Genomic DNA, 22,712 nt, shown 5'->3' on the forward strand with positions numbered 1-22,712 from the left:
CTGCAGGAGTTTCCGGGAGCAAATCAGAAGGCGCAGGTTGGATAGACAGAGCTGAAAGATGAACTATTCTAGAGGGAGGCAACCATGGCTGACAAGGGAAGTCAAAAACAGCATAAAAGTAGAAGAGAGGGCATAAAATGTAATAAACTCTAATGGAAAATTAGAGGATTGGAAAGCTTTTAAAAACCAACAGAAGGCAACTAAGAAAAAACCATAAGCTGAAAAAAAGATGAAATGTAAAAGAGGATACTAAAAGTTGTTTCAGATATATGAAGAATAAAAGAAAGGCAAAAATGGGTATTGGACCACCGCAAAATGGCACTGGAGAGGTAGTAATGGGGGACAAAGAAATGGCAGGTAAGCTTATTAGGTATATTGCCTCTATCTTCACTGTGGAAGACACCAGCAGTAGGCCAGAAATCTGAGAGTATCAGCGGGCAGAAGTGAGTATTGTTGCTGTTACTAAGGAGGAGTGCTTGGGAAGCTTAAAGATCTGAATCAGAGTCAGGTTTAATATCACCAGCATATTTCATGAAGTATAAGCCATTTTGCCTGAGTTCATTGGTTGGGCAGAAGTTGGAGTCCATTACCAAGGATGAGGTTTCACTGTATTTGGAGATACATGATAAATTGGGCCAAAGTCAGCATGGTTTCCTCAAGGAGAGCTGACAAATCTGTTGGAGTTTTTTGAGGAAGTAATAGGCAGGACAGACAAAGTAGAGGATGGTGTTTATTCAAATTTTCAGAAAGCCTTTGACAAGGTACTGCATACAGGGCTCCTTAACACGATAAGATAGTATTACAGGAAAGATACTAATATGGATAGAAGATTAACTGGCAGGAGGCAAATCGTGGGAATAAAGGGGACCTATTCTGATTAGCTGCTGGTTACAAACGGCGTTCCGCAGCAGTAGGTGTTGGCACAGCTTCTTTTCACGTTACATGTCAGTGACGGAATTGATGGCTTTATGGCTAAGTTTGTGACAATAGATGAAGCTAGTTTGCGGGGGCAGGTAGTTTTGAGGAAATGGAGTCTATAAAAGGACTTGGAAAAAGCAGGAGAATGGAAAAATTGAAGGCAGATGGAATATAGTGTAGGGAAGTGTATGGTCATGCACTTTGGTAGAAGGAATAAAGGAGTAGACTATTTTCTAAACAGGAAGACAATTCAAAATCAGAGGTACAAAGGGACTTGGGAGTCCTCATGCAGGATTCCTTAAAGGATAATTTGAAGGTTGAGTCGATGATAAGGAAGGCAATTGCACACTTAGCATTCATTTTGAGAGGTCTGGAATATAAGAGCAAGGATGTAATGCATTGGCAGACTATATTTGGAGTATTTTAAACAGTTTGGGACTCCTGATCTGAGAAAAGATGTGCTGGCCTTGGAGAGGGTCTAGAGAGGTTCACGAGAATGATTCAGAGAATGAAAGGGTTAACACAAGCGTTTGCAGGCTCTGGGCCTCTGCCCTCTTGAATTTCAGAAGAATGGGAGTGGGGGGAGATCTCATTGAAAACTATTGAATAGTTAAAGGCCAAGGAGGAGTGGAAGTGGAGAGGATGTTTCCAGAAGTGGGTGTCTAGGAGAAGAGAGTACAGCCTCAGAATAGAGGAATTGCCATTTAGATGGTGGTGAATCTGTGGAATTCATTGCCACAGACAACTATGGAGCCCGAGTCATTGGATATATTTAAAGTGGAGTTAGTTTCTTAATTTGTCAGGGTGTCAAGGCAGGTGAATGGAATTCACGATGGAACAGTGGATCAGAATCAATGGATGGAATGGCCTAATTCTGCTGCTATGTCTTATGGTCTTATTAAGGACCTTCACCATCTAGGACATGGCCTCTTCTCAGTGCTCCCATCAAGTCTGAACACACCCTGTTTTAGGGACAACTTCATCCCCTCCGCCATCAGATTTATGAATGGACCATGAATCCCTCCTCATGTTTTGCTCTCCTTTTGCACCACTTATTTATTTTTGATATTGAACAGTACACAGGATCAGGCTCACAATGTTGTGCCAAACCAAATAAATTAGGAATCAAATGGCCAATGAAACTAATCCCTTCTGCCTACACAGTGTAAGTATCCTTCTGTTTCTCACATTCGTATGTCTATCTGGACATCTCTTAAAAATCCCTTGTGCATCTACCTTCACAGCCTTCTCAGACAACATATTTCAGGCAACCCCACTCCTGTAGGGGGGTGGGGGGGGGAATGAGGTTAAAGAACTCACCCCTCATAGCTCCTATGAACTTACCCCCTCACACCTTAAATGCCTTCCCTCTGGTATTAGACATTTCAATTCTGGACAAAAGATGCTGTCGATTCACTCTCTATACTTCTCGTAATCTTGTAAACCCTCTACCAGATGTCCCCTCAGCCTCCGATGCTCCAGAGAAATTAACACAGGTTTGTACAAACTCTCATTACTGCATATGCCCTCTAATTCGGGCTGTACCCTGGTAAACCACTTCAGCACCCTCTCCAGAGCCTCAATAACTTTCCCATAATGGAGTGACCAGAACTATGTGAAATATTCCAGATGCAATCTAACCAGAATTCAAAAAAAGCTGCAGCATAACTTCCCAACTTCCGAACTCCATAGCTCGACTAATAAAGGCAAGCATGCCATATGTTGTCTTAACCACCCAATCAACCTGTGTAACCACTTTGAACTTGGAATCTACGATCCCTCTGCTCATCAGCACTGTTATGGGCTTTGCTCTCAACTGTGCACTGCCTCTTTACATTTAACCTACCCTTCACATTTGGACAGTTTAAACTTCATCTACTATTTTTCCACCATATCTACAACTGATCTTTCTCCTGCTGAATTTTATGCTAATCCTAATCACAACACCACCAATCTTTGTATAATTTGCTATCTTACTAGTAAAGATCTCCTTTTTCACTTGGATCGCGTTATAAACAGCAGAGGTCACAGTACAGGTTCCTTTGCAACACCATTAAACACTGACCTCCATCTTGAATAAGTCCCTTCAACCATTACCCTCTGTTTCGTTGGCAATCCAGTTCTAATTCCAAATGGCCAATGCAGCATGGATCCCATGCATCATAATCTTCTGAATGAGCCTCCCTTTAAGTACCTCGTCAAATCCATGGAGACAATATCCACAGCTGTACCTTTATCAATCACCCTTGTCACTTCACCAAAAGCTCAATCTCGTTAGTAATACGTGATTTGTCCCACAAAAAAACCCAAGCTGTCTCTCCCTAATTAGGCCATGGTTTTCTAAATTTTCATAAAACTTAAAAATTCTCTCCATTAAGTTTCCTACCTTTGCTGTGAGACTCATCAGTCTATAATTTCTAGGATTATTCATAGTTCCATTCTTGAATAATGCAACTTTAGCTTCTTGCCAGTCCTTTGGAACCTCACCTGTGGCTAGGGATGAAATGAAGATATTGGTCAAGGCCTCGGCAATCTCATCTCTTGCCTCTCTCAATAACCTGGAGTATATCGCATCAGGCCCTGGGGATTTATCCACCTCAATATACTTTCAGAGATCCAAAAATACTTCCTCCATTACATTAAAATGGCCTCGCATTTTAATATACTCAGCATTGATATCTCTAACCTCCTCATCCTTTTCCTTGTTAAATACTGATGTAAATATTCATGAAGGACCTCACCCACATCCTCTGCAAGTGTCTTTCCCCCCCCCCCCACCATCCTTGAGTGATCTTACCTTCTCCTGAGTTATCCACATGTACTTGATCTATGTATAGAATAGTGTAGTTCTTCTGTAACCGATGGTAATTATTTTATGTGTTACCCTGTATTGCTGCCGCAAAACAACACATTTTATGATGTATGTCAGCACTAATAATTCTGTTTCTGAACAAATTTAGCCACATTGCAATGGATCCAGAGTTACTTTAAGCTCTGGTTTGGTAAGGATTTTCTTCACTGAAGGATATGAGCAAATTAGGTTGAAGTTTTTATTCCATTACAAACAGTCAACTAAAAATTAGCAAGCACTGGATTTAGAACTGTTATGCTTTGTAAGAAATATCTATTCGTATAGTGTTTAGATGTTGTGGAGGGGTAGCGCATAGAACTCTGAGAATAAGTAATTGTAGGACCTTTAGAGGTATTGATGCAGACTATGAACGACTATCAGTTCTGATTTTGCCATGGGATTGTGTTAGCAATAATGGAATTGGCTTCCATCCAGAATGGAAATATTAAGAGGTATGCACATTAAGGTTAATTTTGCTGAAGGTTGCAGGTAGTTCATGAAAGACAAGGTACAGTATGTTGCCTTTGTCACAATCATTAATGATGTCAATAACTTCAAGCCTGTTTTGGTACTCTGACAGTAATGGAAATGTGTTTGAATAGGTTTAAATGGGAAGTTCCAGCTGAAGGAAATTTGGATATGCAGGGTCACAACAAAGATCTGTGTATACAGTGGGTTGTTTGATTTCTATGTAATGTTTGCATTTGTATGTATGTTGCTCCATTTCGTCAAAGGCAAGTTCCTGTGAAGGAAGATTTTGTATATGCAGGAAGTAAAAATATATTTCACTGCCTTCTGAAGAAACCCACTTTACCCTGTTAATGGCACAGACTTTGCTAAGAGCCAACTAGTAGTTCCCAAGTGAACAGGATGACCTTGAGTGAGTTTTGACACTATCCTGACATTAGCTTCTGAGTATTGCAGAACGTGCCGGAGAATCGAGGCACCCTATGAATTTGCCAATGACACAACTATTGGCAATATTTCAGCTGGTGATGAGGAAGCGTACAGGAGTGAAATAGATCAACTGGTTGAATGGTGTCATAACAGTAACTTTGCACTCAACATCAATAAGACCAAGGAACTGATTGTGGACTTTTTGGCGACATACCTAATCTGCCTAAAGTCCTCATGAAATATAGAAGTGCCTTTTTTGTAATTGTATGCTGTGCCCAGGGTATATTTTCACAGATGTTGACACCTAGGACCTTGAAACTGCTCACTTTTTCCACTGATCGCTCGATGAGGACTAGCACATGTTTCCTTGATTTCCCCTCCCTGCCTGGACATACACCAGAGACCTGTCTTCCCCTCTCCCTCCTCCTCTCATGTCATTGGAGCCAGGGCCTTTAACCTTTTAAATGTCTGGGAGGAGAACTTGTGGATGTGATCTCGGGGTCTGGTTATCTGTTGTGGCCTCCTGCACTTTAAAGATGGATGTAGAATCAAGATCTTAGTTGTTAAGAATCTGTAGTTATACAAGGTATGTTGTAGACCTTGGGCTCACAAAGATTGAGGGCGGAGAGGGAGCATAGTGCACAGGTGGCACGTTGGATTAACAGTCAGATCCAAATCTGTTTTTTTAAATTGATTTAACAACTGCACCACTTTCATCATTATCAGCTTGATGTTTCAATTTGAGTTGTGTTGTTTTCAGCTGTTTGTACTACCATGCCATTTATGTACATGAGGAACTTCTGAACTTTACAGAGCTTAGAACTATAAAATGTGCTGATGTTATTTCAAATAGTTGGTGGGTGTTGCTTTGCTGCATTCTGAAGTTTACTCACATTTTCAAAATCTAGAAATGACAAAGTGAATTGTATAAATTGAATTTGTATACTTTAAGTAGAAATCACTGCTTACTAATTTGCTGATTGTTTATTTCAGGCACTGCTCACTGCTGTGACTTCATCCTACATTGAAATCCATGAAGGAACGATCTTGCAAACGGTCCGGACATGCTACAATATTTACCTTGCTAGTAAAAATTTGATCAATCAAACTACAGCAAAAGCTACTCTCACACAAATGCTTAATGTCATATTTACCAAGATGGAAAATCAAGTGGTATGTGTTTATTATAGTAGTTCTCTATGAGCTGAGCCTTTTTGTTACGCTAAGCACGCATAGTCAAGTTATGCAGACGGGAAAGCACTTCTAATTAAATCGGCTAATTTTGTGTTTGGCTTTTTTAGTTTAATGCTACATATGAGCACCTGCAGGTGCAGGAAATAAAAACAAAATGCTTGGGAAGCTCAGTAGGTTAGGCAGCATCTATGGAAAGAGGAACAATTAATATTCCTTTTTCCACAGATGCTGTTTAATTTGGTAGGTTTTTTAAACATTTTCTGTTTTGGCTTACTGCTTTTCTATTTGTGTGTAGGAAGTGCAAATTAGCTGTACTGTTTTCTTGAGCACTATGGTCAATTCTGGTGCAACAATACATGTTAAAGAAGCTTTTGGAGATGAACAGCAGTCGTGATTTTTTTTTTGCTGTTGTCATCATCCTTCATCCTCGCACTTCCTACCTGTTTCCAAACCTATTCACTAAGAATGTAGGCAAAAAAAAATTATTTGCCACTTGAAACACTTAACTTCAAAACCATTTTCCAGTTTGAAAACTTCTAACAGTTGACAGATATAATTTGTGTCGTGCGCATATATAGCAGTCTTAGAAATACTGGTCAGGTACAGGCTTTCACCATTCTTCACTAGAGAAGTGAATTATGGTTTGTCATTTGGGGGGATAAAAGCAGTATCCTTTAAACATAACAAATCGCTTTACCAAAAGATATCAGGTTTGTTTTGTCATGTCAAATAACATTTATCCAAGTCAAGCTATGTGGAGAATTAATTTTTAAGACATCCAACTGCACCCATCCTAATGGTTGCAGAGTAGAGATACATTTGCAAGAAAAAAGTTAGTGCACACTTTGCATTTACCTGGTTATCTGTATTAATTATTCATAAAATGTGGTCTGATCTTCATCTAAGTCATAATAATAGACCAACACAATCTGCCTAAACTAATAACAAAAGCAATTGTTCCAGTTCTCATCAATACTGAGTACAGCATTTAAACAATCACAATCTAGGTTCAATAAAAGTATGTGAACCTCTGCGATAATGCCTTCTACAAATGCTATTTTCAGATTCACAGTCTAAAGATCTGAGTGTTCATCTGTCCACAGTAAGAAAAATTGTCTACAAATGGGGTGGAATCAGTACTGTTGCTACTCTCCTTAGGAGTGGGCATCCTGCAGAGATCACATCAAGAGCACAATGTGTAATGCTGAAGGAGGTAGAAAAAGAACCCAAGGGTAACAGCAAAGGACCTGCAGTAATCTCTAGAACTTGCTAAAGACTCTGTTCATGAACATTCACTGAACATGAATGGTGTTTATGGAAGGATACCACGATGAAAATAGCTGCTCTCCAAAGAAGAACATTGCTGCATGTCTCAAGTTGGCGAAAGACCACCTAGATGTTCCACAGCACTTCTGGGACAATATTCTGTAGACAAATGAGACTTGGATGATGAGACCAAACTTCTTCTTGCAACTGTACATCTGTACCAAAGAAGGTGTAAGACCCTCCTTTCCTCTGCTAGCCTGCAGGTCACCTTTGGGCAAGGTGTAGCACCTGCTTGGACCCCTCATCAGGGTCATGTGAAAGGATGGAAGCAGGTGGTCGATGGTCATATGAGCAGGAGGTGCATATCACAAGTCCTGGTCATGTGACCACTGACGTCAGGCAGACAATCTTTGAAGAATTGCTGGGTTCACTCATCTTGTAAAGACACTGCCCAGAAGAAGGCAATGGCAAACCAGTTCTGTAGAAAATTTGCCAGGAACATTCATGATCAAGACCATGATTGCCCACGTCATACGACATGGCACATAATGAATGCAAAACAGAAGTGAAACACTTATAGCAGTTTGTTGTTTTTTTTAAAAAAAAAATCCAGCTACTGTTCAACAACATAGTTTTGTGGTGAGCACTTTGCATATAGCTGGTTCTATAAGCACTATTTCTCTTATCACTTCATCAGAATTTTGAAATGTACTGATCTGCATTGTCATGATTGAGCAATTTTCATTTGAAAGTAATGATTTGATTTGAGGAAAGAATGTGCAGCACTGAGCAGAAGTCGTGACAGTGGAAAGGTATAATTCTGTGTGCTTGTTCCTTGGGCAGATGGTAGATGCAGTGTGCATGCTATTAATACTGGTCTATAATATTAATGCTGCATTTAACTGTTTTAAATAGTTTTCCTGTTGGAACTTAACCTACAGGAATCTATTAAAATAAGTTTCATTGGATTTGGAAGCATTTTGCTTGATAAAATAGCTGTTAAAGTTCAAAGTAAACTTATGGTCAAATTACATGTGTGTCACCATATACAACCCAGATATTCAATTTCTTGTGGGGATAATTCAGTAAATCCACAAAAGACCGCTCCAACTTGGGCATCCAGCCAGTGTACAAAAGACACCAAACTGGGCAAATACCAAAAGAAAGTAATAATAATAAACAAATTAGCAATAAATGTCAAGAACCTGAGATGAAGAGTCCTTGAAAGTGAATCCATAGGTTGTGGGAACACTTTAATGATGAGACAAGTGAAGTTGAGTAAATTATTCACTTTGGTTCAGGAGCCTGTTGGTTGAGGCATAATAATTGTTCCCAAACCTGATGGCGGGTCCTGAGGCTCCTGATTGCAGCAGCAAGAACATGCCCTGGGTGTTGGGGAACCCTATGTGCTCAATAATGGGGAGGGCCTTACCCATAATGTACTAGGGCATATTCATTACTTTTTGTAGGATTTTCTGTTCAAGGGCATTGGCATTTCCATAACAGGCAGTGATGCAGCCAGTCAATATACTCTCCTCTGTACATCTATAGAAGTTTGTCAAAGTTGGAGATGCCGCGCTGAATTTTCGCAACTCCTAAGAATGTAGAGGCACTGCTGTAGTTTTTTCTCCCCCATAATTTGACATTATCTAATGTCTTTGCCTCATGTGTAGGTTAAATTCTAAATTGAGGTAATCTGCGAGCAGAGCTGGAAAATTGAACCTTTAACTTATTAGTCTCAAGGTTGTATGTGGTAACATGTAAGTACTTAGATTTTTAAAAAATTGAATTTTTTAATTGTATATCATATTTTGAAGTATAACATTGAACAAAATAGCACTGATATTCTGTGATGTCTCATTGTAAAAGATTGATATAGCACTTAGCCTTGTTGTCCAAGTTGCCTACCTAAGTGCATCTTATTGGCTGAATTTGGCCTATATCCCTGTAAAGCTTTCCTATCTATGTACTTGTTCGAATATCTCTTAGATGTAGTAGGTAATTGCACCGCCTCTACTGACATGTTCAATGAGTGACCTTTGTGTAGAAAAAAATTACCTCTTGCATCCCCTTTAAATCTTTCCTCTTAAATCTTTGCCCTCTCATTTTAGACTTCCTTACTCTGGGGCAAGGACTGTGACCGTTCACCTGATCTATACTCATTATTTTGTATTACTCTATAAGGTCATCTCTCAGCCTCCTATGTTCCAATGGATAGAAGCCCCAGTCTCTCCTTGTAACTCAATTCAGATTTGGCTTTATGTACAACTGATTGGCCATGCCTTTATAACATCTTGTAAAAGTTGCTTAATTACCCAACTCTATCAAGTACAGTGCTGGCCAATGGTTTAGTGACGTCTGCACCAGACTTCGAGCTGAGGAGTCCTGGGTTCAAATCCATTTGTCTCCTTGCACACTTACCATCCTTGCTGGTTTGAGCATCAAGCTAATAACTCAGCCTTGTTTAAAAAAAACAACAGACAAATGCTATGGAAATGGCAAGGTTGCCATCTGAAGTGCCACAAGGCATGTAGTGGGACAATGGTAAGCACAGTGCCATCACTGATGCTTTTTTTTTTATCATTGTTCTTTGTGGAAAAAGTTTTCTTCTGCCGGAATGATTGTTTCAACATGTCTTGGAAAATGATCCTCCAGTGGTTATCTGACTGAATGTTGACTGTGTTATATTTTAAAGGTACAAGAGGCAAAAGACCTTGAGAAAAACAGGCAACAACATAATCTCCGTCCATCATCTGGAACACACAGTTTGGATGGTTCTCCACAACTCAATCAGATAGAAGAGTGTTCGACCAAAATGACGGCCTCTGAAAATGAAGCAGACCAAATAAATACGATGCAAGAGAAAACACAAATTGAATGTGTAGAAATAGAAAATGAAACAATGACAGTTCGTAAAGAAGATGATGTGGAGTCTGAACAATTTTTTGATGCTGCAGGTGTTGATATTTATTCATTTGTTTTGCTTTAGAAACTATAATTTGGGCCCATCTCAGACTTTGAGATCTACTGAGCAACAAAATCTAGTTATAGGTGAGGATGACTACGAAGACCCTATCTTGACTAAACATCTCTTGAGTAGTTCAGTATCATTTTATATACTTATAGTTCCCAAGGAAATAAAACACTTTTGAAAGTAATCATTTTAGCATGAAAGATGCACTTTCCTTTGAACATGGTATTGCCAATTTAAGTTTGCAGCAGAAACTGAGATGGAAGTTACGATTTGCAATATGCATGTAAAGTTTGTAATCATTACGCTTCAGGAATAAACTAGTGTGGCCAATAATGACGTGCTTCAAATCTATGCACTATTATTTAAGTAGCAATATTCCTTGATTTTCTGTTAACGTTAATCATGTCAGTTATAATTTTTATCTTTGGATAGACTTTAATATTTCCTATTTGTCATAGTTAGAGCCTCAATTGTTAGTAAGCCAAATCACTGGTTTATGACTGCTATATTAATTTTAAAGTTCTGTAAGAAAAATTATGGATGAAGTTTAATAGTCAGGCCTTAAGGACATGATCAATAAGCACAGATGTGTTTGAATTAAAAATACTCGGCTCCATTTTAATTTTCTTTGGAGCAAATTTGTGGCACAGTATTTTCCCAAGGTTGGTTGTCCTTGGGTTGACTTGAACTGGTTTATTTTTGTCATATGTACTGAGATGTAGTAAAAGAAACAGTTCTGCATGTCATCTGTACTGATCATTTCACAACATCAGTACGCCGACGTAGCACATGAGAAAAGCAATAACAAAATGCAGAATATACTGTTTGTCTAGTGCAGGTAGACACCAAGGTGCAAGGCCCACAGTGAAGTAGATTGGGAGATCAAGTTAAACTTTATGTACAAGAAGTTCATTCATGAGTCATACAGTGACAATATGGAAGCTGTCTATGGGCTTGGCTGTGTAGGTGTTCAAGGTTTAAAATCTTCTGACCAATGGAAGTGGGGTAGAAGAGAGAATGACTGAAGTGCAAGGGTCTTTTCAATAGTTGTTCTACGTTTTCCACTGGCTTGAGAAAGATGCCAGTCAGTGGAGGTGAGGCTGGCCTTCGTGATGGAATGAGGTGTATCCACAGCACTACATTTTTTAATGTCGAACAGGGTAGTTGCCACACTAAGGTGTGATGAAAATAGACAGTATGCTACTATGGTGCAACTATAAAATTTGGTGATGGTCTATGGGGACATGCAAAATTTCCTTTTGCCTTCTGAGGAAGTAGAAATGTTGGTGTGGTTTTTTGTTTTTTTTTGTCCATATTATCTGCATGGTTGTTTCAGGACAAACTGTTGAGTTTTAACATAGCCTTATTAGTTTATAGCCGATGTTCCCTCTAATTTGTAATGACCAGTGTGTGCAAAAATCTTGTGCTGTGCAATTTTTTGCCCAGTGACGACAACATGTGCGCCCTGAATTTTTAAATGGGAGTAAACTTGAAGCTATTCTAAGCATAAAAACAGCAGTATAAATAAGCCTGGTCTAAAATCTGTAGACAAATCATCACAAACTCCATGTTGTCCACGCCATCTGCATTAAAAACCAGAAAAGGAAATGTGATTGTGTACAATTGTAAAATATACTTAACATGCCAACAAGATGGAGGGTGACAACCTTTCATGTGCAGTTCAAATTCCTTTGTGCACTGGTAGCAAAAGATGTGTGCGCATGCGCACCTTGGAGGAAACATTGCTTATAGCTATTCTTGATTTTTGCCGGCGCTGTTCAGCCCAAAATTATGTTTATTTAGCCTAGGCCTGTTATTAGCTCCTGAGGAGCATTAACAGATTTAATAGCTAAGCATTGTTTGATATATGTGAAACTTTTTCTGGTGCTATCATTTGTTCAGAGTCATAGTTGTATGGCACAGAAAATGGCCCTTATTTGCCGATATACCTTGTTCCCATTTGTTTAAGTTAGGGCCACATCCTTTGATACTTTGCTTAATTCAGTGCTTATCTGAATATTTATTAAATGTAGTTATTGTGTCTATTTCCAACACATTGTATGTACGTGTATATAAATAATATTTAAAATAAAACATTCCCCTCAAATCTCTTTTAAAAATCCTTTTACTTTACATCTGTGCTCTCTTGTTTGTGAAACTTCTACCTAAAGTGCCTGTGCCTTTTATTTTACTGTATACACTTCTATCAGGTTCCCCCCTCATTCTTCACTCAAAGAGAAGCGAATCCAGCATATCCACTCTGTCCCTATATCAAGTCATCCAATCCAGGCATCATGCTGGTGAATCTCCTCTGCACTTTCTCCAGTGTAGCAACATTCTTCCTGAACTGCATGCAATACATGAAGTGCAGTCTTAGCAAGGTTTTGTAATGTTTCAATGTAACACCCAAATTCTATATTCTATTTTCCTATCTCTGAACGCAAGCATGCCATATGTCTTCAACACCGTTTCTACCTGTGCAGATTGGAACTCCCAAGTCTTTCTATCAATCAACATTCCCTGGGGTCCTATCCCTGTTTGATTTCCAAAACACAGCACCTTTTACTTGGTGTACATTTGTACATGTAGATAAATTACATGGAGTAGTATCCTTGTTTTTAATTTGTGTGTCACTTCAAAATTTCAATACTATTATACTTTTGTGAACTAAAGTAAGCTATGTATTTTGTTTCAGCCAAAGTTTTTGTTATTGCATACTCTAATTTTATTGTCTAACTTTAGGCATTTTGAGTGAAAATCATGAAGAAAATGTGAATGTGGAGGAGATCGTGGGACAAATATTGGAGGAAATGGTGGCCATCGTGACGAAAGGTAGTCCAAGACATCTTGAAATTAATTTAGCTTGGTGCTGTGGATGATATCAATAGATCTACAGCTGTGCAGTACGTGTACAAAGTTCGTAAAGTAGAATCATAAAAAGGTAACTACAGATACATTTGAGTAGATCTGTCAAATTTGATTGGAAGCGGATACCAGCAGGCATGAGGGTAGAGAAGCAATAGCTGGAGCTTCTGCAGTAACTTAGAAGATGCAGGATCGGTTTGCTCAAAGAAGGATAAGTGTTCTAAAGAGGATGAAGCAACTGTGGCTGACAAGGGAAGTCAAAGACAGTATGAAAGAAAGGACATACAATATAGCAACAAATTTGGGAAGCTTTTGAAAACCAAAGGAAAGCAACTAAAAAGCAATATGTGGAGAAAAGATAAAATATGAAGGTAAGCTTTCGAAGAGGCTATCAAAAGCTTTTTCAAATAGTAAAAGAGAGGCAAGGGTGGACATCAGATTGCTGGATAATAATGCTGGAGTGGGAGTAATAAGGATAAATTAGCATTACAAAACTGAATAGGTATTTTGCATCAGTATTCACTGTGGACAGCACCAGCACCATGCTGGAAATTTGAGCACCAGGAAGGCAAAAGTGAGTGTAGTCATTATTAGTAAGGTAAAGTTGCTTGGTAAGCTGAAGGGTCTGAAGGTAGATAAGTCACCTGGAACAGATGGACTATACCCTGGAGTTTTGAAAGAGGTAGCTGAAGAGGTTGTAGTGTACAGAGATGTAGCGGCTTCTCTGGCTCCCAATAATGGTGCTTTTGTTTTTCAAAGCTGGAGTAGTAGTCATTTTGTTCTCCTTAACACTTAGGTATTCAGAAATGACAAATAATCTTGAGTCTTGAAATAGTAAAAAAAATCACGATTCTGGAAAAGTTGAGGAATGGAAAATCACAAATGTATCTCCACACTTGAAAAAGGGAGTGAAGCAAAAGACAGGAAATTATAAGCCAGTTATCCTGATACAAGTCATTGGGAGGATGTTGGAGTCCATTATTGAGAATGAGGTCTTGGCACGTGGGAGGCACACGATGAAACAGACTGAAATCAGCATGGTTTCCTTAAGGGAAAATATTGCCTTTACATGTCTGTTGGAGTTGTTTTGGGAAGTAACAGGCAGGATAATAAAGGAGAGTCGATAGATGTTGTTTACTGTAATTTTCAGAATGTCTTTGACTAGATGCTGCACATGAGGGTACTTAAGTTCAGAACACATGCTATTACAAGAAAGATACCAGCATGGACAGAAGATTAAATATCTGGCAGAAGGAAAGAGTGTGAATAAAGGGACCTTTTTTGGTTGGCTTCTGGGAACTAGTGGTGTTCCAGAGGGGTCTGTATTGGGTCCAGTGCTTTTCATGTTATATAATAATGATGTGGATGTTGCAGATGGCACAGTTACTGTTGAGCAGGGAATCTGCAGAAGGACTTGGAAAGATCAGGGAAATGGGCATAGTGGCAGATAGTGCAGTGGCAGTGCAGGAAAGTATATGGTAATACTCTTCGATTGAAGGAATAAAGGCAAAGATGAATTTCTAACTGGATTGCAAAGGGATTTGGGATCACTAGTGCAGAATTCCATAAAGTTTAACTTGTGGATTGAATCAGTAGTAAGGAACGCAAATGTAATTTTAGTATTCATTTCAAGAGGACTAGAATAGAAAAGCAAGGATGTAAAGCTGAGGCTTTATAAGGCATTGGTCAGACAACATTCTGAGTATTATGAACAGTTTTGGGTCCCATATCTAAGAAAGGATATGGCATTGGAGAAGGTTCAGAGTAGATTTGTATGAATCATTCCAGGAATGAAAGGGCTAACATAAGAGCATTTGTTGACTCTGGGCTTGTACTCACTGGTTTAGAAAAATTTAAACCTATCGAATATTGAAATGCCTAGATAGAGTGGATGTGGAAATGATGCTTCCAATAGCGAGTCTAGGATCAGAGGGAACAAATGCAGAATACAAGGATATCCCCTTAGAACAGATGGGGAATTATTTTAGCCAAAGGGTGATGAATCTGGCAAACTAACTGTCACAGATAACTTGGATGCCAAGTTAATGGATATATTTAAAGTGCAGATTGATTGACCTTGATTAGTAAAGTCATTAAAGATTACTAGGTGAAAGAAGGAGAATGGGGTTGAGAGGAAAAATAAATTAGCCATGGTTGAATGACAGAGCAGACTCAATGGACTGAATGGCTAATTCTGCCCTCATGTCTTATGGTCTAAGACCAATTTGTTTCCTGTCAATACAGAATCCTGAGCTATTTTCCTAGTTAAGTATATTTTCCACAAGCACGCAGGTTGCTCTTTTATTTTGCAGATTTAAATTAGCTTTTAAGTAACAGACACTCTCCACTATCTTTAACTGATCAGCTTAAAACCAGAAATGGATCTGAATAAGCAAAGGAAATGGAGAGTAATAGGCCTTTAGTAAATGATTGTTTTCAATAGATCAATGTAATTTTTGTGTTTTCATTAACTTGGTTTGGAGCTGTCTAAACAGTCAGGTGCTCAAACGAGTTAATTTGTCTGCACTAGTTGCTGACAAATGGATATATTACAAGAGTTCAGCAAACATTTACTCACAGATTGTACAAGGAAACATATTTGCCTAATATTTAATTGGGACCGTTTTTCAAAATAAATGTAAAACAGTTTGGTGTTCATCAAGTCACCCAGACTATGGAAAGAACAATGTTGACTTTTCACATCATTGATCTGTTTTTTAGGCAGCATTTTGATCAAAGGTTTTTGAAATGTTAATTCTGTTTCTCTTCACATTTGCTGCCTGAACTGCTGAATAGTTCTAGCATTTCCTGTTTATTTCGCATTTTCAATATTGGCAATAATCTGCTTTGATATTTTCAATTAATCTGGAACATTTTTCTTAAGTTGTGGCTACTCTTCATGTTAATATTTCTTGCCTATTTCTAATTCATCTTGAACGTAAAGATTTCTGCACTATTTCAATGATTAATTGAATGAACCAAGCTGTCATATACAACATGGGAGCCACTATACCATCTCGTCTATGCTGCTAAGATATCAAACTGACCAGGTCCCATTTGGTTGCATTTTATTCATATCCCTCTAAACCATTTTTTTATCCATGTACAGTATTGTGCAAAAGGCAAGCATAGCAAGCACTGCCTACAACACCCTTTCTGCCTGTGTCACCACTTTCTGAGAGCTATGTACCTGTGCCCCTGCTCTCTGCTGCACAATACTTTGCAGGACTCTAATATAATTCTTTATAAATTACAATAAAAAGTATATGTAGTTTTATTTGGCAAACACGAGGAAATCTGCAGATGCTGGAAATTCAAGCAACACACACAAAATGCTGGAGGAACTCAGCAGGCCAGGCAGCATCTATTGGGGGGGGGGGGGGGGGTGGGGGGAAGGGAAGTACAGTTGACATTTTGGGCCAGAACCTTTTGGCAAGACACAGTTTATCTAGCATCTATCTTTCTGACACCCTTCTGGTTTCAGCCCTGTAGTCTGAAAAACAATTCTCCACTGCTACTATGTCTCCTTCTGCCACTCCAATTTTGTATTCAGTTCGCTAGTTCATCTTGGTTCCCCTGTAGTCTAATCTTCCAGACTAGACTACCATGTGGGACGAGATCAAAGTTTTTTTTAATGTGGAATCACATATTAGGTGACAATAGCAGGTTTCCTTCATAGGAATTAAAGAGCTAATGAGGTTGTGTGTTTTGCAATAATCCAGTATTATTATGTAAGATCTGCATTTAAATCTTAAATACTAGAATTTACTTTCTTCTGCTTTTGATTGGACGTGGCACGTTAGCATAATGGTTAGCACAATGTTTTACAGTACAGATGATGCGGTGTTTGTATGTTCTCACTGTGGCCCTACGGGTTTCCTCTGGGTGCTCCAGGTTCCTTCCACAGTCCAAAAACACACTGGTTGGTAGGGTAATTGGTCATTGTAAATTGTCCAGTGATTAGGCTGGGATTAAATCGGAGATTGCTGGGCAGTATGGCTCAAAGTGCCAGAAGGGTCTATTCCATGTTGTATCTCAATAAATAAATTAATATCTTTATTTCAGTAGCCTTCTTGCTGCTTGGCCATTAATTTGACTCTTAGTTCTGCCATCCTCATTATTTCCCTGGCAAGCACAATGATTTCTCAAGCTGGTTGAACGCAACAGGTCGGGCAGCATCTGTTGAAATGAGCAGTCAACATTTCGGGCCAAGACCCTTCGTCAGAGCACATGATGAACACGTGAGTCCTGACGAAGGGTCTCGGCCCAAAACGTTGACTGCTCATTTCAACGGATGCTGCCCGACCTGCTGAGTTCATCCAGCTTGTTTGTACGTCTTGATTTGACCACAGCACCTGCAGTGTACTTTGTGTTTACAATTATTTATCAGTTGTTGAAGAAGCTGCATGTTTTCTTGTTCAAGAGACAGAATTAAAAACTGATGGAACTCCAGAGATGACATCACAAAATCAAGTAGCTGTAGAATGCAATGAACACCTGCAACCTAATGGTATCCCTGAAGAATCACTTCAAGTGCATGATAGCAGTTCAGTAACTGTTAGAAAATCTGTACCCGATTGTGATGTCCAGGTAAATAACTTAAGAATTGTTTCTCATTAGAATCCAAAGCAACCTCTTTTTGGAGAATTTCAAAGTGTCGTTTTTATAGTTTCTTTGCTAGAGATGTAGTTCTGTCTGGTATAATAATTGACCAAAAAAAAATGCAAGTATAACTTTGCTTCATTTTGGCCTGAACTAGGGAGGGAGAAAATGTTATTTGATACAACTGGCGGAGAAATAGGAAAGCAAAACACACAAAATGCTTGTGGAACTCGGAAGGTCAGGCAGCATCTATGCAAATGAATAAACAGTCAAATGTTTTAGGCTGAGACCTTATTTCGGATTGGAAAGGAAGGGAGGAAAGCATCAGAATAAAGAAGTGGTGGGAGGAGAAGGAGGATAACAAGAAAGCGATAGGTGAAGCCAGGTGGGTAGGAAAAGTAAATGGCTGGAGAGGATGGAATCGAAAAGGAAAGCAGAGTGGCCCGTAGGTGAAAGGAAAGGAGGAGGGGACCCAGGGGAAGTGATAGGCAGGTGAGAAGAGGCACCAGTCCAGTTTGGGGAATAGAAGATGAGGGGAGAGGGAGAGGAAAATTATTTTACCAGGAGGAGAAACTGATATTTATGCCACCAGGTTGGAGGCTATCCAGACGGAATAAAAGGTGTTGCTCCTCCGCCCTGAAGGTGGCCTCATTGTGGCACAGGAGAAGGGAATGGGAATAATGTTTGGCCACCGGGAAGTTCCGCTTTTGCTGATGAAACAGAGGTAGTCCCCCAATTTACAGCGAGTCTCATCAACGTAGAGAAGGTGGCATTGGGAGCACCAGACACAATAGGCAACTCCAGCAGATTCACAGATAAAATGTTGCCTCACTTGAAAGGACTGTTTGGGGCCCTGAATAAAGGTAAGGCAGGAGGTGTAGCACTTTGGCTACTTACAGGGATAAGTGCCGGGAGGGAGATGAGTGGGGAGGGACGAATGGACAAGGGAATCATGCAGGGAGCAATCACTGCAGGAAGTCGAGAGAGGGGAGGGGAGTTAAAGATAGATTTGGTAGGTTCCATTTGGTGGAAGTCGAGGAGAATAATATGTTAGAGGCAGAGGTTCGTGAGGTGGTAGGTAAGGACGTTGATCACTGTTAAGGCAGCGGAAAGATGGGGTGAGCGAGGATGCTCAAGAAATAGAGGAGATGTGGGTGAGAGCAGCATCAATGGTGGAGGAAGGGAAACCTGTTCTTTGAAGGATGAGGAAATCTCTGATGTTGGAAAGGAAAGCCGTATCCCAGGAATAGATCAGGCAGAGATGAAGGAGCAGAGAAAATGGAATAGCTTTTTTACAGAAGACAGAGTGCAAGGAGGGATAGTCAAGAGAACAGTGGAAATCGGTAGGTTTATAGAAGATGTTGGTTGATAATTTGACTCCAAAGGTGGAGATAGAAATCAAGAACGGGGAGGGTGGTGTCATGAATGGGCAGTTTTCTTAAGGTAAAAGATATCCTCTATAAATAATGGTCGACTCTGATAAAATTGTTCTTTTTTACTTTTATGAGTGCATTGCCCAAGTCTTATTCACAATTGGTCACTTGCACTGATATGAGACTCTAGTCAAATGTAAATCTATGTATTTGGAGTTTTGGTATGGGGAAAGTGAACATGAATAAGTTTGGAGTTAATTAAATCCTATGGATCCTTTTGTTTAAGCTGAGCAGTTGCAGTTTGCACATGTAAGCATTTCAACCATGAGATTCCTATCAAGAATTTTCCAAAAACTAGAAATTGCTTTCCAGTCTTTACAAGATGGGATGCACTTTTGTTAGTGGCAGATTCAAATATTTGATTTTTTTTTTTAACATCTGCAATTGCTATATAATTTCTAGTCAATCTTAGTCATTGTAGAAGTTTTACTGAATAAGCTGATGGGTTCATTTTTGAACTTTGAGTATCACGCTTATCAGGATCCTGTCTTAAGTGGTATTAGAACTTGATACTTGATCCCATTTTGCCTTTCAGACTCGCCTGGTCTTCTCATGATCATATTCCATTTAAATTTACATAAGTTCAAAGACAAGTTTATAATCTCATCATTGTGTGCTGTTTAAACTGCTGCATCCTGTTTGCTAATTTCATCCTCTTTCATCCCATTTGACCTATCTGCCTTTGGCATCTTGCATAGATAAAATGAGGAAAAGTTTCTTATTATATCTTCTGTAGTCTTGAATATAGCAATTTGTAATATTGATTCAGTTTTTCTTTGAGTTTGGCTAGATCTGCTTGCATTCCCTGTAGCTTTATGTTTGATGGATTTTACATTCCTTTGTGTTTTCTTTCTCAGCTAAATTTCATCAGCAAGCTATGTTGTTTGTTTTATTCATCCATCCCCACCCATTTTCTCTTTTCCCGGATCTGGTGAAGGGTCTTCATCCTGAATTGTCAGCTTCAGTTTCTCTTTCCACAGACGCTGCCTGGCCTGCTGAGTGTTTCCATCATTTTGCTACCTAATTGTAAACTTCAGATAATACAGTTTTTGATAGTCATTAATTGAGCATTTTTTCAGCAATGCTGCGGTGTATGCTGAGCTTAAATCTAGATCAATATATTTTTGGCATGGATGGACTATTTAGTGTTATTTATTGCCTGGATATTTTGTGATAAGTTGTCCATTTACAGTTTTATGTTAAAATTTATTTAGGCCAAAGTCAAATTAGAAGACAGTGTAATTTTAGTTCACGCTATTGCTCCTGACCATGTTTAAAATCTTCACTGAAACTATATAAGGCTTGTTCCTTTTCTTTTACATCTCCATTCTCAAAATATTAAAGAAGTTTTGCCATTGAAATTTTAAATAGCAGTATTTCAATATCTTACAATGTCTATTTTGTCCTCAAAGGTTCTTTGCCCAAAAAGTCAAAGTTCAAAATGCACTTATTATCAATGTATATATTATGCAACCTTGAGATTTATCTCCTAACAGACAGCCATGATACAAAGAAATTTTTTTTTTAAAGTCAAACACCCAGTGTACTGAAGAAAAACAAATCATGCAAACAATAAACACAAGCAAATAGTATTATGAACTGAAGTCCACAGAGTCTGTCCCGACCTTTAGTTCAGTGCAGGCTGAACTGACTCACCCCTCGTTTCAGGCCCCGATGCTCTGACCTTTTCAATCAAGCCCAATGCCTGAATCATCATCCAAACATCCACTTCTGTTGCTTCAATACTCTCTGGGGCCTGGAGCCCGCTGCCTCGATTCGGCCTGTACCCAACCTTTCCAATTCAGCCCGTGGCTTAAATCAGTAGAACCTCGGGTCTTTCTCACTCTCAGTGACAGGCCCGCTGCCTAACCTTACCTCAGTTCTGTCACATTGAATTGCCTCTAAGCATCCACTATTTATTCATTTCCATAGATGTTACCTGACCTGAGTTCCTGCAGCATTTTGCATATGTTCCTTCGGATTTCTAGCTTTAGCAGACTTTCATGTGTCTATTTTAATGGTTGATTTTATTCTGATTCTTAACTTTTGAAGATTTTTCCTTCTTGGTCAGGAAGAAAGTGTGAAGTTACTGGCTATTTAAAAAAACATGATAAGGGACAATTGAGTAATCTAACTAAAGCAGTTGTATTAACACATCACTTTTTCCTTTTGGTTCAAGGAAACTGAAGCTTTAGTGCCGCCACCTGTCAATGCTAAATTTTCCCACGTTTTGCAGAAAGATGCATTTTTGGTTTTCAGATCACTTTGCAAGCTTTCTATGAAGCCATTAAGTGATGGACCTCCTGATCCAAAGTAAGTCATTGACCTAATGTTGGAAAAAATAGTAATATGAAATAAAGTATTGTGTACTTTACAAACAGACTTATTTCGCAAAATTGATGGGGGAAATAGTAGAGAAATAATTGATGGTTATATGGATGTTTGTGAGAACAGTCTTGAGTTCCATTTGTCTACAATACTGCAAAATTGTTCCCCTTCATCTCCAATTTTTGAAAGAACCAAAAAAAATTGCTAATGTTGTTGGGAGTTCCTCATTGAAATTCATCATGGGTCATGTAGTTGTTGGGTTAAGTTGGTTCATGCAAATATATCATATCTTGCCATTTACATTAATGGTACAATTTGAGATTTAGACTCTAGTAAGGCTTGAGTGAATCAGTCAAGTCCTCTTAAATTATTCCAACTAGCAGTGAATTTAGTTTTGAAATTTTACTTTAACCTTTGTTTGTCGGTATTGCTTACTGAGTACAGTAGATTCCAGTTAACTGGTCCATCAGTTAATCAGGGCAGTAGCTTATTTGGGACAACTCTTAAAGAACAAAAACTATTTGAGAAAATATCTGAGATGCCCTTCATTTATTTGGGACATCATGCTGCTCAACAGACAAGAGACTGTTGCCAAACTGCTTCTAACTGACATCAGTCATGTGCATTTGTGTGGCTGTTGAATACTACATGCTAAGAGCAAACACATTTTAAAATAGTACCAGCTGTGTGTGTTTGAGTTCAAAAAGCCATGATTTTTGTCACTGATAGTGAGAAATAGAGGACAATTCAGAGTGCAAACACGATGAAATCTGCAGATGCTGGAAATTCAAACACCACCACACACAAAATGCCAGTGGAACACAGCAGGCCAGGCAGCATCTATAGGGAGAAGTGCTGTCGACATTAAGGGTCTCGGCCTGAAACGTCAACAGCGCTTCTCCCTATAAATGCTGCCTGGCCTGCTGAGGACAATTCAGAGCTGTTTTTGGTCACTGTGGGTTTAAGCACTTAGGCTTGGAGATGCCAGAAGCAGCTGAGGGTGAAAATGAAACTGTTTCATTAGTTCAGCAGTATTTGAAGGTATCAACAACTATCTTGAATGTTACAATGAAAATGAAGGTTTGGAGAATGCAATTGTATGAAGGCAGTCCATTATCTGCATTTGGTGTCTGCTGATTTTGTTCATTTACAGTTAATCAAAAGAACATGCCAGCATACACTAGATGAATTCCTCTTCCTAACTATCAGGAACTAATACAGATTAATGGTACTGTAGTAGCATCGGTAGTATTTGAATTTGTTCTGTATTTCACTTAATTGCATAATTTGTTACTCAGTTAAATGGTGCTATAATTTGTCTTCTCTACAACTATTTCCAAGAAATTTTGCCTAATTGGGGCCGCTGCTTAAATGAGTCAAAATG

General features: G+C 39.0%; 1 protein-coding gene across 1 annotated transcript in view; it reads left to right on the forward strand.

The window, feature by feature from the left end:
* LOC132399810 (brefeldin A-inhibited guanine nucleotide-exchange protein 2-like) overlaps positions 1–22,712 on the forward strand; it is a 139,276-nt gene that overhangs the window by 31,769 nt on the left and 84,795 nt on the right. Inside the window, exons 5-9 of the mRNA XM_059980584.1 lie at positions 5,660–5,839; positions 9,822–10,083; positions 12,843–12,932; positions 17,389–17,555; positions 21,180–21,313. Coding sequence (XP_059836567.1) covers positions 5,660–5,839; positions 9,822–10,083; positions 12,843–12,932; positions 17,389–17,555; positions 21,180–21,313 — 833 coding nt within the window. The remainder of the gene's footprint in view (positions 1–5,659; positions 5,840–9,821; positions 10,084–12,842; positions 12,933–17,388; positions 17,556–21,179; positions 21,314–22,712) is intronic.

Source organism: Hypanus sabinus, chromosome 9, assembly GCF_030144855.1.
Source record: "Hypanus sabinus isolate sHypSab1 chromosome 9, sHypSab1.hap1, whole genome shotgun sequence".
NCBI lineage: Eukaryota > Metazoa > Chordata > Chondrichthyes > Myliobatiformes > Dasyatidae > Hypanus > Hypanus sabinus.